The sequence below is a fragment of the Lutjanus erythropterus genome, chromosome 11, assembly GCF_056507025.1.
Source record: "Lutjanus erythropterus isolate fLutEry1 chromosome 11, fLutEry1.hap2, whole genome shotgun sequence".
Lineage (NCBI taxonomy): Eukaryota > Metazoa > Chordata > Actinopteri > Lutjaniformes > Lutjanidae > Lutjanus > Lutjanus erythropterus.
In genome coordinates this window covers 18,111,981-18,128,916 of record NC_139327.1, presented here as the reverse complement: position 1 = coordinate 18,128,916, position 16,936 = coordinate 18,111,981, and the positions used below count along the sequence as shown (strand labels likewise).

Genomic DNA, 16,936 nt, shown 5'->3' with positions numbered 1-16,936 from the left:
CATTTTTTCCACATTCAGTCAGTTTACTGTCAGTACATGTGCATTAATATGCAGATCACAGTGGATCTACAAATGCACAAAACCTGGAATATAATGGAACTAAATGGAGGTTACAGCTCAGCTGAGGAGGATGCAGAGCTTCCTGTCCATGAGCAGATGTATGCTTATATGACTGGCAGGTGTAGTTCTGTAGAAAGAAAATAGTTCCTACATGAAACTGCTCACAACAAGGTCTGTGGATTATCTTGACTAAATGAGTCATGATGTCTGGAAAGAGACACTGATGTTGAGTTTTTCAGATGTTTTTTTTTTTTTTTTTGAACTGTCCATTTAAGTCGGCGCCATTGTAAAAAACAAACGAACAAAAAACACTCAAGACCAGAGAAGTGAAATACAACTGTTTTAATTGCAAAAGGATACCGGTTAATACACTGAATGAAGCACTGAAACAAGCCACTGTGACATTGCAAAATACCACTAAAAAGGACATTGTAAATTTCCAAGAAAAAAAAGTCATTCATTCGATCAGAAAGGCGTACATATGAAAGAGCACAGGGAGGGAGCGTATTTACACCATGATAAAGTGTCCCGTAACTCTACAAAAAAAAACAAAGTGTGTTGGGAGGCCTCCTCATTCAAGACGTTTAAAAATGTTTTACAAACAGCTGTTAACAAAGAACAAGCCTTCGATGTCCCGTTTCATTTTTTTTGTTTTTATCAAAAGACAGTAATCTAAAAAAAAAGGCACCACTGTAGGTGATGAATTCACACCATCCATCTTAACATGGTGGCGGGCCGGTTAACACAAGACAACCAACATTTTCTGTTAATGTTTCATATGCTGTAGTAAGCTGTAGAAAAATCAAGGAAACAAGAACATTATTAGCATGTAAGTTTATACAGAACCGATAGTTTGAGAGAAATGACAACAAAAGGGAGTTTTTGTACAAAATGGTGGGTAAAGTGAGGCGTCCCTGCTGTTGGATTAGTTGATATTTGTGGCTATTCTGCTGGTGTGACAGCACTCCCTGTAGGAGAAAGGTGTAATTCACAGCACCAGATAGTTTTTTTCATGATAACTTGTCTTGAGCATTAAGTGGCTGATGATGATAACAGCTATTCAAAACTTATCCAAAGAGCGGGATCACTCCTAAGACACACAACTCTCACATTATCACAATGGAATAACTGCATGAAAATTTCAATTTTAGTTAATTTCTTATTATGCTATTGGGTATAAAAAGGCCATTCTGATAGAAAATAATTTAACTATTCTTGAATCCAAATGCATAGATGTTAATCTAAAGGATGCTACATGTGCAGCAGTTTTTCTTAATATTAATTAGAAATTAATTGTGGTCACGCATTGTAATGCTGGCACGTAGACAGTAAAGTGTCTCTTGCTGAAATGAATCAGTAGCTCCCTGCTTTGTGCTTCAGTAGCGTCCAATTTTAGTGATTCTCAGGCTTGATTCCCTGCAGAAATCTGAGAAAACTCATTTCAGTAGATTCCTAAGAAACACGATGCAAGTCGAGACAATAGAAAAAGAAATATGGCCGTAGAAAGTTGCACACAGAGGCTTGAAAAAAGTGTTTAGAGCTCATGTGAGCAAGTTAAAACAAGAAATAAAAAATCCTACACGAGTACCCTTGATATAAATTAATAAACTTTATAAAAATTTTAAAACCCACACATAGATTTAGACAACCGTTACGTTTTCATCTCCCCTGTATCTGAGAACTATGCTGAGCCATGCAAAATAGGAGAAATCCACTACTGTTTAGCGCCCTGATAAAACTCTAATCGCCTCAGATGAGCATGATTTAACCTTGACTTTATTCTGATGCATTATAAGTTACATGCAGAAATCTCCAGGTGTGCTTCCTCCAGAAGAATTTTACAACTGGTAAAGTTACATATTTTACCCCTTTTCTATAATTCTTGGTCTAAAAAAAAAAATAATCATACTTTGGTTTTGAAATGTTTATTTATTTAGCTTTGAATTTCACGATAAACTGACCTAAAAGGGTGTTATTTAGACTTAGACTGTAAACTGAATGTGTGTTGGCTTTTCTTATTTAAATAAGGGCCTAATATTTTTTCCTTTGGTTGTTTTTATGCACCATTAGGTCCTTCGACTCTGCTTTTCACATGCCCAAAGTTTCATTATCATTCATCAATATCATGCACTGCAGTTTGTGAAAAATCTAAAACACAGAGGGTATATAGCATGTCTCGCCTACTCTCTACGTAGAGGGTCAAAATAGAGGAAACACCAACATGAAGACGTCACTGAGGGCTTTGTGGGATGCTTTTGTTATTTCCTTGTCCCCAATTAGACAAGACAAATGCCAATTATTGCCATCATAAGGATTTTGAGGCCTCCATGGTTATAAATCTCTTACATATATATTTACATATATATATATATATATGTTGAATTCTCATTGTGGAGGCGTTTGCTTCCGACCAGTAATCCTCTTCAGTCAGGAGCTGCATCCCACACATCCTCACCCTCTGTGGTGGGACTTCATATTTTGGCTCTTCTTTTACTTTGACCATACCCTGTATCATGTTGAGCGAATGTTATAGACAGACGTAGTGACGTTATGGAAGCACAGCAATGGACATTGGGCAGAGATGTTACGATGGATAGCTATACACAGTATTTACAGCGGGTTAGAAGGACTTTATCTGGCTTAACAGACTTCCTCTGACGAGGAACCTTTTACCTTTCACACCTTTAACCGTCGGGGCAGAAGGACAGGAGGACATGGAGGAACATCACAAATACAAGTGATACAAAAGTCGAGTCAGCTTTGACTAACACCCCAAAAAAGACTCATTTGCTGCTTGGAATCCTGTGACTGAAGTATTAAGTGCATCCTTTAACAAAATGTTTGAGTAAAAGTGACATTTTTACACAGTGAAATCTGCTGGTCAGTGAACTGTGTGCCCTTTTGAGAATGTGACCAACCCCAATATTGAAAAGAAAGTCTGAACATTAGTGAGCTGATTGGAACACCGTGGTTGAAACAGATTTTTAAAAAAGGTTTGTGTCGGAGTTAAAAAAAAAAGTTTTGTGTTTGTGTTATTCTCAAGCAGCAAATGGTGTCGTAGCCCTGGTGGCTAAGGCCTTAAAAAGAGACAAAGAGTGGTTCTCCTAGACAACAGGTGGCACTGTGAGTGAAGGTGGAAAGCAGCAGAGGTATAAAAACTTCTGTGTTTCAGGCCATAAAGGACACAGGCTGCAGGAGGAGCGTCTACATCGATTCGCCCAGAGAATCATCATCATCCAGAGATAAGGGCAGGTAGAGATCCTGCAGACACAGAGGAGCAAAATCATGTGTGTTAAGACACAGTTTGGAGCAAAAAACTACAGGGACAAACAGGGTTGGGTAGCTATAAACCTGACCTGAAATAGGTTGGATCCCTATTTAATATACAACCTATTGCTGAAGCAAGCTGTTCCCCCTGTAAGTATGGGATCATAGTTTTCTTAATTTTTAAACAACCACCATAGTGGATTAAAAAAGACTGACATAACTCAGGCAGAAATCAAGCTCATGGAGGAGGTAACATTAAAGTTTTATTCATGTTACATTTAGTAACTTGTGCAAACTTCCTTCCTCACTCTGACATATCTGATGTATCCCATGTTTTCTCAGACGTTATAGCAACTGGCGACTTGCTAGCAGCGATTAGCAAGAAATGCACCATTACCTTGAATAATTTACAGATTTCTCTGTTGAAACATTGTTGGAAATATTTGGGATAATGCAAGTACACAACTTAAAATATATATAAAACACATGTCTAGTGTTTTTAGACATTTTAATGTAGTAATGTTATAGCTTTAATAGGGAAATATTACAGTATGCAATTATGATAGTAACAATGACAACAATAACAACATAACATGGAGAATATCATGTCTTAATCTGTGACACAAACAACAGTGTTGAAAGTACTAGTGACAGCCTGACGGGCTAGAGGGAGTGAGGATGTGTTTGGGAGGGCAAGGGACGTAAGGATTGACTGATTTTTAACAAGTGAAATTACATTTCTACCGAAAAAGTACTGAAAAAAAGGTTCCATCGGGTGTTGGTACTTAATTCCAGGTACTGGTAGTGAAACAGTTCAGATGTGAATGTTACCCAACCCCAAAGACAAACTGGGCAAGAAGATGACAGGTGAGAAGAGGGAAGAAAAGGTCCAGGTACCTTCTGCTTGTTGTTGAGGCCTGGACTGTTGGGAGTGGAGGTGGGGGAATGCTTGGAAATCGGGGTGGAGAGCTGGCTGCTGGAGCCCGTCCCGTTGGCTGAGGGAGCCCACAGAGCAGAGAGGAGAGGGAAAGAGGGAGGGATGAGGGAAGAGGAGGAGGAGGAGGGAGACAGGGGAGAGAAAGGGGTAAACAGTAGTGTGGATTAGAAAGTGTGGAGCGCTTTCTTTGGCTCTAGAGAAAAGTCATTCCTGAACTGTGGCCTCATTTGGCCGCGGCGTAGAGGGACGCTGGTTTAGGTGGCTGACAAGCTCCTCTGTTTGTTAGATGACATTTTATTCACTCGCTCCGCGTCCTGCCACGTTGCTAGGACGCCCTCTGTGTGGAACATTGTGTTTATATCTAAGAGCGGTGCGATGTGATGTAGTTGTGTGTGTTAAGTGCTTTAAAAGAGTTTTTGTCTATAAGAGATGAAAAGAATTCTGAAGACTATGAGCCAGATGGCCGGTGTAAATTTGAGCCAACCAGTGTTGAAAACACAACGTGGATAAAGCTTCATTGTTAACCAACTTAATGCCACTGGCTTCATTTAACGACTCAGCCAGATAAACAGACGTACAAATGTAGACTTAAACAAGCCATTTGAACACTTTAAATCACAACTTTTATTATCTTGGAATCTTAAAATGAGTACATCTAAACATGAGTGGCTCTCCCACACACAGAGTTCGGCTGGAGCAGAGGCAGAGCAGCCTCGTCTCTATACACAGCAGAGTTGCCCACACTGACCAGGTTCGGTCTCTAGATTTCAACATTTGAGAGATTTATTCATCCTCTGCAGAAAACTCAATCCAGTGTGGGGGTGTTTAATTGAAGATCACTGTGTTACATTGTGGGCTTCTGTCTCAGGACCGTGCCAAACACACTTTCAATGCATTCAACTCATTAAACCCAGTGCACCCTGATACAAGTTGAGATTGAGGCTGAAGAAAGAGCTGCTAACTGTGACTTAGACATATTTTAGGCCACATTAAAGCCACTACAAGGACTTTTAAAACTGTTTATGCAACAGTCTCAGCTCAATACTGATGCCTCTATATGACCTACATAAACAAATGAGACCATCAGTAAGGAGACTGGCTATTTTTTTCTGTATAGTTATTCTTAATGGCTGTTACTGGGTCAGATTCTCTTTTACATCAGATTAAACAAGCCTGTGTTTACATTTTCTCAAGCAAAATCACAGTGGGTAGTACCTTAGACAGAAAGAGATTTATATTTAGATAAATTTACTACCACTGCTTTTGTCCACAGGGGCCTCCAAAATCAACACAATATTCAAGTTTTATGTAGTAGCTTTAATAAGAGTCCTTTTCTTATTTTAGTGCTCTATTTTGTTTATTGTTTTACTGTGTGAAACACTTTGCGCTACATTTCGATTGTATGAAAAGTGCTATGAAGTCTGAGTGAGTTAAAGGATCCCAAATAATTTATTTCATCCTCACACAGACTCTTGGCAACAGGCAGCATAAGAAGTATAACAAGAGTATGAACGTTTAGAAAAATACTCTTCTTTTGACTCTGATGTGGGTAAATACTTACTCAAATACTGTGAATGACTGAAAACTCATTATCATCATTCACATGGACTAATCCCAGTTAACATAGCCAAGTCACATACGTATCTTCTGACCCCCATTATCACCCTGCTGACCTCTCAGGTTTTACTGAGCTGGTTAATGCTCAACAGTTTACTGCCTCTACAGCATGTTGGCCAACCATCTGCTGTCTTCAAGGCCAGGCATCCCCCATCAGTGATCAATAAAATATTCAAGACTGCTGAAGGACTGAGGGAACCCGCAGGGCTGGACACTCCGACGCCCCATACCCCCCCAACCCAACTATGGCGTAAACTGGCGTGAAACGTGAACTGTGGATTACCTGCTGCTACACTGCCAACTCTGTGAATTTACCCTACAGGAGATTTAACAACTCACCTGCTCTGCCGTTTTACTGTTGGAGGCACAATGTCACTTGCTCATACTTCAACAGGCTTTAAGAACATGTAGCAGAGCCGCTGCAGTATGTGGGTGTGCCATCACAGTGCATAACAATAAACAGCGGGAGACTTAATAGTTTTACAAAATATATAATTTAACACATAATTTGAACCTGTTGTTTGAAACATGAGAAAAAGGGTCCATATTACAGAAACTCCTTATCTTGAGTCTTAAGTAAGGATAGTATTTAAGATAGGAATCCAAAATATTTTTTGTTTTGTTTTGTTTATTTTAATTTGGCATAACAGAACTTTATGAATCTTATTTTATCTCAGGTTAGGAAATCCTCAATACTCAATCCAACATCGCTTATCAACTTTTAATATCTGTTACCTAGCAACCAACACTACTTCTCTTATCTCACTGAGTGAACCAATCGTTTTAATAATTGTTTCTTATACGGTATAAACATACTGAAACATACATTTAAACATAAAAAAGTACAAACAATGACTGGCACCCAACTTCAAGACGGATGGGTTAGAGGTTTTGGTGACATCTGTAGAGAAATCCAAAGATGCTCTTGTTGGAAAATTTATAACAATGCTAACTAAGGACATTAAAAAAGAGAGTGAGGCTAAAAGGCTGCACCATATCTGCTGTCAATTATGTAAAAGCAATAATGGAGCAGCCATACGGATTCAGCTGTTAGCCAACACGACTGTTAACGAACTGTTAGCAAAAACTATGGTTGGCTACTGTTAGTGAACACTACCATTAGCTGCTGTTAGCAAATGTTACTGTTCATGAACACTACAGTTTGCTACCATTAGCTAATTAGTAGATACTAGACCTGCTACAGGTGGAAAAGTGAACATTAGGACAGTTTAACAGTTATCCTAAAGTTGGAGAGTTTAAGCTTTTGGGAAATTAGGGAACCTCTGTAATACACATTTCCTATCTTAAGTTGGATTTTGAGTTTGTTTTTCTGAACAGTTATGATAGGATCTGCAAGTTAGTACATTTCTGTAACAAAACATTGTGTCATATTTTTCTGTTCTGAGTGTTTTTGGTTTTTACAGTTCACATAAAAGCTTGTTTTTTTCTTAGCATGTCTGCACCTGATCAAATTTCATGGCATCAACTGTTGTCCAACCATGTCAGTACAGCTATATAAACTAAGATATCACTGTAACAAAGAGGTATAGCACTGTTTACTAGTGTTGTTAACATAAAAGATTCAAGCCCGAGCAGGCTGCAGTGTCTCTATTATGTTCTAGTGCCTCCTGGATATGATTAAATGTTAAAATGCCTGATTGTCAAACAAACAGCTGAAAGCTGTTTACACTCTCTTTGTTTACTTTTCATGTCTTATTCATGACTTTTAAAAAACAAATCTGCATTAGCAATATATTATAGTAAATCTCATGAGATTTAGGGTAATAAACAAAGGCTGGATTTTTTTTTTTGCTGTCCTGATTCTCACATATTACAGGGTTTTTATGAGGTATTGTAGTGAGATTAACAGCTGGTATCGTTTGGACCCCAAGTAAAAACTGGCTCCTGTTCTTGAAGCACAATCAAGACCAGGATTTTAACTCCTTCATTGCCTTTTGACAATTTCCAGGCCACAAAATTATAGTGGGACAACATAAAAATAGGAAAGAAAATATTCTGTTAGAATAATCTCAGATTTGCTTCTTGGAAGCTGCCTGATTGGTATTTTTAGCCATCTTCTATCATACACTATTGATCCTAAGGGAAAAATCCATATTTATGATCTCCATTCTCTCCAGAGTAAGGTCAAAGGTCAAGGTCAGCTACAGAGCAGCACCACGATATCTGAAGGGGATTTAGCACAGCCACGAGCTGATCGCTATATCACAACGCTGTCATGTTTTTCACGTTGTATTTGACTGTTTTCAGCGACAGAAAAAGGCCTGGTTTTATTTTCCACCAGCTCTCTTTGTTTTGATTCACAGAAAAAGGTGAGGTCATTTTTGGCTCTTCTTTAAACAGGAAGCGTTACAGTGGAGGGGAGATAATAATGGGCTCACTCGACTCAGCAGGAGACTTGCTGCGCTTGATTCCACTGGGACTCTTTGCTGAACCACGCTGAGCTTTGGGCCCCTTCATCACCCTGCACTCTGTGGAAAGAAGGACAGAGAAAGTTAGAAATCATTACTTTTGCCCCCAGACTAAACGAGTAAGCTGCATGTGTTCATGTTCTACCCAAAGATATAAGTTTAGAGTTAATCAAAATGGCTGAATTCAATGTAAAAGCAAAGTTCTACCTGTAAAATTTTAATGAGCATTTTATTTTGACATTTTATAGTGTAAATGATTAATCTGAAAACAATCTGCAGATTTATTGAATTGCAATTGAATTGTGAACTGCTGGAAAAGTTGCATAATTTTCTGAATAAAATCTTCTCTTCTGCAATGATAAAAATATATTTTGGCAAACCGTCTGAATGACTGCGTGTTGACTTGACATTTTGATGTCAAGGTGGTGTGGATCCTGAGTTGACAGCAAGGTCAATATAATTTCTATATTAACCTTTTGATTTGAAACCACTCGCCACCCTTTTTCTTTTGTTACTTTCCTAATCTTTCTTAACCGTGCTGATTTTGTATCATTTCCTTATATTTGCAAACCAAATCATTTTCCTCATTTTTCTAAACAAATGGTTTAAGGCACTGATGACGTCACGTTGCGTCCCTTTTGGTTTTAAAACATGCAATGCATTGGCACACAGCCATTGTTTTGGGCCCACAGCAGAAGCATGATAAGGAGACAGATGTCAGCATAAAATACAACAGGGGTGAAGTCTTTGTTCTCTGCAGAATATCACTTGTTCTGTCAAGAAATTCACACCAGACTCATGAGCACAAACTTTGAACGGTTAGTGAAAACCAAACTGTCCACACGTTTCAACTGGAATGGATTTTAGTGATGCACTTCAGTTTTCTTTTGCAAAAATCTATGCAAACTGGCTGAAGAAATACAATTAGCAGCTGGGTTGCTTAAATGTGCAATTATTACTGTAGACTGAAACCTCAAAAATCTATCTGTTATTAGGATGGGTATGCCTTGTTACCTCATGATTTGATTCTGCTTACTATGCGGCTATAAAAGGATTATCAATGCATATTGATGCATCAAATTTATTTCTACACATATTTTTTCTCACTGGTGACTACTTGCTACTTTTAAAACATATCTGTAATGATCCATAATTAATTTATATTGTCAACTTGCATAAAGTGTGGCTCTTGTCCAGGTCCATTTTCCCTTCAACTTCATGGAAGCCAAACCGAGCAAACACTGGTTTGTATGCAGGTTGGTGCTGATCAGATTGTATCCATCTGCTCACACACATCCACTGTCACCAAAACTCAACAAGTAGCCGAGCAGAACGTAAACATGATGCACACGTTCATGCCTGTTAAGTTTGACCATCTGATTGATTCAGCTGTGAGGAACTTGTAGCCCGGTCTCAAAAAATGTTACAGGCAATTATAATGTTGACAGTTGGGTTTTAAATTATTGACTTTTTTATCAATTCAATTCATAATCTTTCAAGAGAGAATTGCGATGCATCTAAGAATCGATTTTTCCCCCTCCTCTAATCCATGGCAACAAAAGCCATCACAAACTGAAAGGCGGCTTTGAATGGACAGATTCATATTCTTGTTCAGTTATTCTTTGCTCAGGTATTATTCAAATCAAAATAGTGCCACTTTTTCCCTGGCTTTTACTTAGGTAAAGTCAAAATTTGCCTGCTTGTGTTTATGCTACATTTATTTTTGTTAAAAAACATATATTAGCGTGTTTTTTCTCCTTAAAGTAAAATATTAAGTATTATTTTGGTAACAGTACTCAAATGCAGGTATGTTGTATTGAAACCTTCTGAACAATACCCAGCTCTAACTGTCTGTCAATCAGTTTTGATCTTCATATTCCTGGGTCTGCTGGCTGTTATCCCAAAGTGATATCTGTTGCTTGAGGATTCGTGGAAATATACAGCAGTGAGCGTTTATATAAATCATATATAGAATTGTATGCAGTATATTCTGGGTCACTGTATTAATCAGAGTAGACAGACTCCAGACATCGCTGCCCCTCCCTCTGCATCTTCCTCTCTGTTTGTACTGTCAGACTCTCTCTTTCCTCCCCCTCCCTCCTCTCTTCCACTTTTGATGCTAATTATACTATCTGTCCTCCCTGCGTCTCCTGGGATCGCACCATGTCTGTCTTTCTCTCTCTTAACCTTCACACACTGCTGGATACAGACCCACATTCGTGTGCTATTGTTTGCAAGGTGTGCCACCAGGCCTTTGACAATGCTTCAGACTGGCAGCTTGTCGAGTCTACTCAGTTTACTCGAAATAGCCCCCCCGAGTCTATCCGTGCAGATTCCCTCTCGGCTTCAACTGATGGTGTCGCTGCATAAGCAGAGCTGCAGGTACACATGTGCTTCTCTTTTTTTGTGCGTCCGTCTTGTTTTTAACATAAGGAGGAGTGTGAAAAACCACCACAAGGGATTGAAATCTATTTTGGTGATTCTGCCAAACACAGCTTGAAAGCAGAGAAGAAAAATACATTCAAAGTTCATCTTCAGTGCAGAAAAAAGTACGGAATAAACATTTAAAGGGATAGTCTGGGTTATTTGATGTAGGTTTGCGTCAGATATTTATAGATAGTCTGTGTATTACCTATAATAAATGGTGGTTGGCATGCCCCCATTTAGGAGCAGAGAGGGGCTTCAGCACAGAAGCTAAGCAATGGACTGCTGTAAACAGGCTCAGCAACAAAAGGTATTCGAGCAACTTAAAAAAGGTCAATGCAAAAGAAAAATCAATATCAGTTTAAGTGTATGTTATATTTAGAATTTTTGCACTACTTTACTTTGGTGTCAGACAGCCTTGTATAACTGCTGTTATATAAACCAAATATCACTGTGTCTAAACAAACCAAACTCGACTGGTGAAATCAGACATTTTACCATGCAGAAACACAGGAGCTGCTGGTTTAGTGTTGCTTTATCTGTTAGATTGTGCTATTGTGTCTTTGATGAAACCGAATTCATCGTCATCATTTTAAAAACACTGAATTACCAAAATAACAAACAAACCAACACATCAAGGCAGTGCTAGACCTGCAATTTGAGGTGAAATGACCGATTTCACCTATGGAGTTTGGTTGGTTTGGAGAGAGCAATATTTGGTTTATATAACAGTAGTTTCCTGTTAGGGAAACGCTGTCAAACGGCAAAGTAAAATAGGGAACATATTCTAAATATTGTGCACACTTAAAATTTCAAGGAGAATCCGACCCAGTTGCAGCCATTAGGAATAACTGTATAGAAATAGCCAGTCTACTTGTGGATGATCTTGTCTGCTTAGGTAGGTCATATAGAGGCATCAGTATTAAAATGAGACTGCGTCATAACTAGTAAAAAAAACTCCTTGTAGTAATCTTAAATGGCTAATATCTCTTTTGCTGCTGACCTTGTCCACAGCAGTTCATTTCTCATCTTCCGTGCTGGTGCCTCTCTCCATTTCTCAAACCTGAGGGCGTGCCGACCACCATCTACTGTAGATAATACACTGACTATCAATTAATACTTCATAAAATCCCACTTCAAACATTCTGAGCTAGATAGATAGATCATCCAGTGATCTATGCGATGTCGTAATATAAAGTCCATGTGATGTATCACAGACAGAAAGAATCTCCCCATTGACTCCACCGAGGCCAACTCAGCGATGTCTGGATGCTCGAGACTCTCAGCCATTTTATTTAGTATTGCCCCAAGGTTATTATAGACTGAATGAAACAATTTAGCTTTGGTTCCATGGGGGGAGTACACTGAAAGGAAAAGGACCCAGATCATTATAAATGAACCGACATCTCCATCCGACCAAGATTTGACAAGGAATTGAGAGGAGGAGAAGAGATGAAGAGGAAATAATGATAAAATCAGCCTTGAATCAGTGCTGCGTTTAGATTAAAAAGACATTTATAAGATAGTGAATGTTTCTAGGAGGGCACATTAGGTGGAAGTGGGTTGGTAAAAAAAAATAGGGCTCTCGGGTCTGTGGGGAGCAGGGAGGAGACTGTGAGAGGATTGGTTTTACATTTTCTCTCCCTGACTTCTCAGCAGTATCAGCACCAACAGATCAGCTGGCCTAAACCTGTCACCAGACAGATTAATGGCTCTTCTTCTTCTCTACCTTTCCCCATCCCGGCTGCCGGCTGCAGATAACACACTCCTCTCTTAGACTCCCTATTTTTTTGAGGCCTCCCTCTCACATACATCACTTTCACTATAAACCAGAACACAGCTTCGTATGTAAATATAACATCAATGATATATTAAATTACACCACAGGAACCATTTAGCTCTCAATCTATGTGGACATTTTCATTTTATACACACATACAATACACACATTTTAGCTTTTATGTTTGAGGGACAATATACCAGAGTTGAATGTTAAGGATCTTGCTAAAATTTCCTGGTTTAATTGTTTTGTTCAAATCCTTTTCCTAAATATCTATTTATCAGGTCTATCTCTCAATATTATGTTTACTAGACAGATGGGATGGGATTTCAGAGTGAGAAAGTCTCTGTAATACAGTACAGACCCCAGAATACTGGGAAAACAAGTCCTCTTTGACTGCAGTAATTTAAATCTCCAGACATTCAACCATAATATTGATGTATTAATTTCTGCTGTGTTGTACTACTGCACAGTTTACACATCCAGTGAGTCAGTATAAACACGAGCCAAATTCCTAAAAAACAAAAAGTGCAACACTTAAATCCCGCTGGACGGCTTCCAATAACTGCTGTCATCCATACGATTTATAGACTTATTTAAATTAAAATGCAGACATTAACAGTGTAAAAGCCCTGCCAAGTGTGTCTGAATGTATACTGGTAAATTTGTGGGCGTCACAAATTCATTCATCTTTTCACAGCTACTGTATGATGATGATGTTTTACTGTATTTGTTCAGACACTGGTGCATGTATTCATACATGGTTTGCAATAATACTGGACAAAGCTGACAAACTTTTCACCATAATGTCTGACCAGACACCCCAGTTTGTTCGGGATTGTCCCAGTTGCAAGCTGGGTGTCCCAAGTCCCGACAAATATCTATAAAACACTAAAGTGGCTTGGTTTTCAACATTCACTATGAAATAATCTTGATTTTTTTCCACAACTAAAAATATAAATATTTATCAGGTTTTGTCCTACTCATTATTACCTTTCCCAATATAAAAAACATAAACAATGCTAATTGGAACATTAATTTGTTTAAATGAATCAATGCATCATTGTCAAGACATAATATATCATAGGAGCATGTCTTACACTATGATGCTTGCAGTTCTTTCTGAGAGAAATTGTCAGCATACGAACGTTTAGCTGTCATGCTGAGGAGAAATTCAGTCTTTTCTGAAGACCTCTCTCTTCCGTAAAGCATGGAAATGGTGTGTCCTTGGTAGGTGTGTCAAGTGCCATAATAATTGTCACCCATTCTGATTTAACGCTCATGGTGTGTTCATAAGCCCATACATGTGCATGAATGTGCGGTACACTTAAGCTTCCCCTAAAACCAGTGGTCTGTAAAATACTTATTGTATACTATAATGTTCAACACAGACTACTGCTGTCACGCTCACCGTTATCATCCAGAGAGAAGTCGTCCTGGGCATAGCGGAACTTCTCTGGTCCACATGCAATGAAGACGTCATCATCACCAAAGAAATCCTGAAGGCAAGTAACCTGTGAAGCCAGAAGACAGAAAACTTGAGACCCTGAATAAAATGGCATCAACTCGTACCATAACAAGACTAAGAGTCTACAGCCATGCTAGCAGCTCTGTAAGGCTGTACGTCGGCACAGCAGTTCTTTGTGCTGAATGCTAACATTAGCATGGTACTATGTTCACAATGAGCATATAGGCTATAATGTTTACTGTATTCACCGTCTTAGTTTTGAATACTAACATTTAAATATGATCAATAAACACAAAGAACAGCTGAGGCTAGGGTGTCTTTAGTGTTGCAGGTATTTGCAGGTAGGAAGTGGATGTAGCTTCCGGGTCTGAAAACTGAAGGCAATTTAAGTGCCTTAAACCTGCATTCTTTCTAACAACCATCAGGGGGCGACTCCACTAATTGCAAAAAAGTCTGTTTGTGTAGAAGCCTAGGAAAAAATGACCCCACTTCTCGCTTCATTTATGAAAAGTGATAATTTATTAAAATGATGGTGTCGTATGAAAGTTAAGGGATCCCCAAAGTGATTACAATTCATTTGAGCGGAAAATGAATTGCAATGCATCCAAAAGTTTAGATATTGCACTAAAAAACACATTTCTTCTTGCACACTGCTGGTGGTGCAAGAAGAAATGCAAGCAGGTCACCAAAGTCAATTAGCCTCTGAGCCATTTCCATCTTAAGTGGTGGACTGACTGACAGATCAACTTTGCCCTCCCTGGAGCAACAATGCTAGCATGGTTAAAATGTCAGTTTTAAACGTTAATCAATGCCTTTACTGCACTTACTGAGAGAGATACAGAACCCAAGACTGCAAATGCCAAGAGGATTATCAGCTCTATATTAATCTGATTATATCTGTGTTATTATTCATTAATAAAGTGCATTTGAAATGCTTATTCAGGACTAATTAAAAAAAATGTCAGCCATACAGGCGTTTCCAGGATGATGAAGCACTGCTAATAGCTGTGCAGAAGAAGCATTGTGGAAGATGTGATCACAGATTTGATAACAAATGAAAATGTTAAAAGCTGATTACATTTTTTAAGAGGCTGAATTGAGCAAACACACAGCCTTATGTGGATCTTCCTTGTCTGTCAGCCAAAGGATTTAGTCAGCTGCAGGTAGTAGTGAGCTGCCTTTGCGTTTTCCTGGTCATGTTAACATCCCTTCAGCTACAGTAGGCACTTGTAACAAAGCACACAGACACAAAAGGCACAAAAAAGCCCAAACAGAGAATATAATGTTACATCTTTGCTGTAATGTTTAAGTGATTCGACTTCCTTCCCCAGGGACTTTTCAGTCTATACCAGCTGTTGACACAATATGGCCTGAGTGGACAGATGTCTTCGGGCCACACCTTCTCCCCTGCTCTCCATTATACAGGCCCTATTACCAGCTCAGGCACGCCTATTAAAGCCATTCAAGCTAAAAGCTGTGCATCTTCTTGGTTTTTTTAAGGGTGTAGATGAGATTAACTACAAAACTTCTCAGCCTTATTTCCAGCTTGCCATTCAACACCAGTTGAAATTTGCTTTTTCTTACATGAATAACTGGATCAAGACATATGAAGTGATTGAACCACAGATGACTCACTCCATCCTTATTCACAGGGTTAACTTTGGGGCTAATTTTCTAAAAAAAAAACAAAAAAAAACACAACACTCAAAACTCTTTCCACAGCCTGAAAGACTAGCCTGTGTTGGGACATTTGCCAGGACAGCCAACATGCATCATGGTTTCCTTTGTGACACACATCCAAACTATGAGCTGCAAATAATTTTGAGACCACCCCACCCCAGCAGCTGCCATGTTGATTCTCTGTCCTGCTACACAAGCTAAAAGTGTGTGGTGGTGACTCGCTGGCGAGGCATCCAACAGCTGTACCCTCTCTGCGTCCCACAAGATTCCCTGGATACAGGCCTGGAAGATCCCTGCTGAGGTACGGAGATGGTGCTTTGACTCCAGGGATCAAAATCTAATTGGTTTTTCAGCCAGGGCTAATTTACAGGCTGCAATTTTGGGTTTTCTTCCGTGGTCATCATCAAGAGATTAGATACATGTTACTTTCATTAGGTTAGACAGCTGTGTGGCAACACGGGCACCTGACAGTTAATCATAAGATGGAAGCATTAAGAAGAGCTCTTTCTTCCCCTAAGGCCGACGGGTGGAGGAGCGGAGATGGAAATGGGCTGGACTGGGCCTGGAGGGTAGAGGCTAGTCCATGTTTTAATAGCTTTAAGAACAGAGCTGATTAAAGGGATAAAGTGTTTATCCAACAGACTGCTACTTTAATCTCTTAACAGAATCACGATTCGAAATGAAGACTGTGTCCTCTCTGCAGGTCTCTGACTGGCAGCACGAGTTTATTCATCTGTCCTCTTAACAACCTGAGAAGGGATTCAATATTAATACCTCAAAATTAAGATGTTTTTCATAAATCTAAACATGAAACATGCTTAGAAAACTCAAACAGAGGAAAAAATAATCTAAAACAGTGAATGACACTGCAGGTTAGGTGTCTCTGGCTCCCTGGCTTCCATAGTAAAAGTTTTCCTATCTGGCCACTTTAACCAAGATTGTTGGTACCTCAAATGCTACACAGATCCCAGAACTACACATATACACCCATCAGCACCACATTAAAACCACCTGCCAAATATTGTAATATTGGTAAGGTCTAGTGTTGCCAAATGTGTCTTGTGGTATCTGGCACCGAGACATTAGCAGCAGATCCTTTAATTGTGAGGTGGGGCCTCCATGGATCTGTCTTCGTATACCAGCACATCCCACAGATGCTCAATCGGACTGGGGAATTAGGAGGTCAAGTAACAACCTTGTAAACACCAGGCCACCGTCTTCCATTGTCCTGTGGTCCAGTTCTGGATTGGAGCAGGCGAGCTAGACTTTGCTCC

At 39.2% G+C, this 16,936-nt stretch overlaps 1 protein-coding gene across 1 annotated transcript in view; it reads right to left on the bottom strand.

Annotated features, from left to right (window-relative positions):
- Positions 1-387: 387 nt before the first annotated feature.
- Positions 388-16,936, bottom strand: part of LOC146318893 (neuronal migration protein doublecortin-like) — a 37,826-nt gene continuing 21,277 nt past the window's right edge. The window contains exons 4-7 of the mRNA XM_084731098.1: positions 13,926-14,028; positions 8,281-8,370; positions 4,225-4,322; positions 388-3,321 (exon numbers count right to left, since the gene is read on the bottom strand). Of these exons, the coding sequence (XP_084587224.1) occupies positions 3,265-3,321; positions 4,225-4,322; positions 8,281-8,370; positions 13,926-14,028 (348 nt within the window). The 3' untranslated portion in view covers positions 388-3,264. The remainder of the gene's footprint in view (positions 3,322-4,224; positions 4,323-8,280; positions 8,371-13,925; positions 14,029-16,936) is intronic.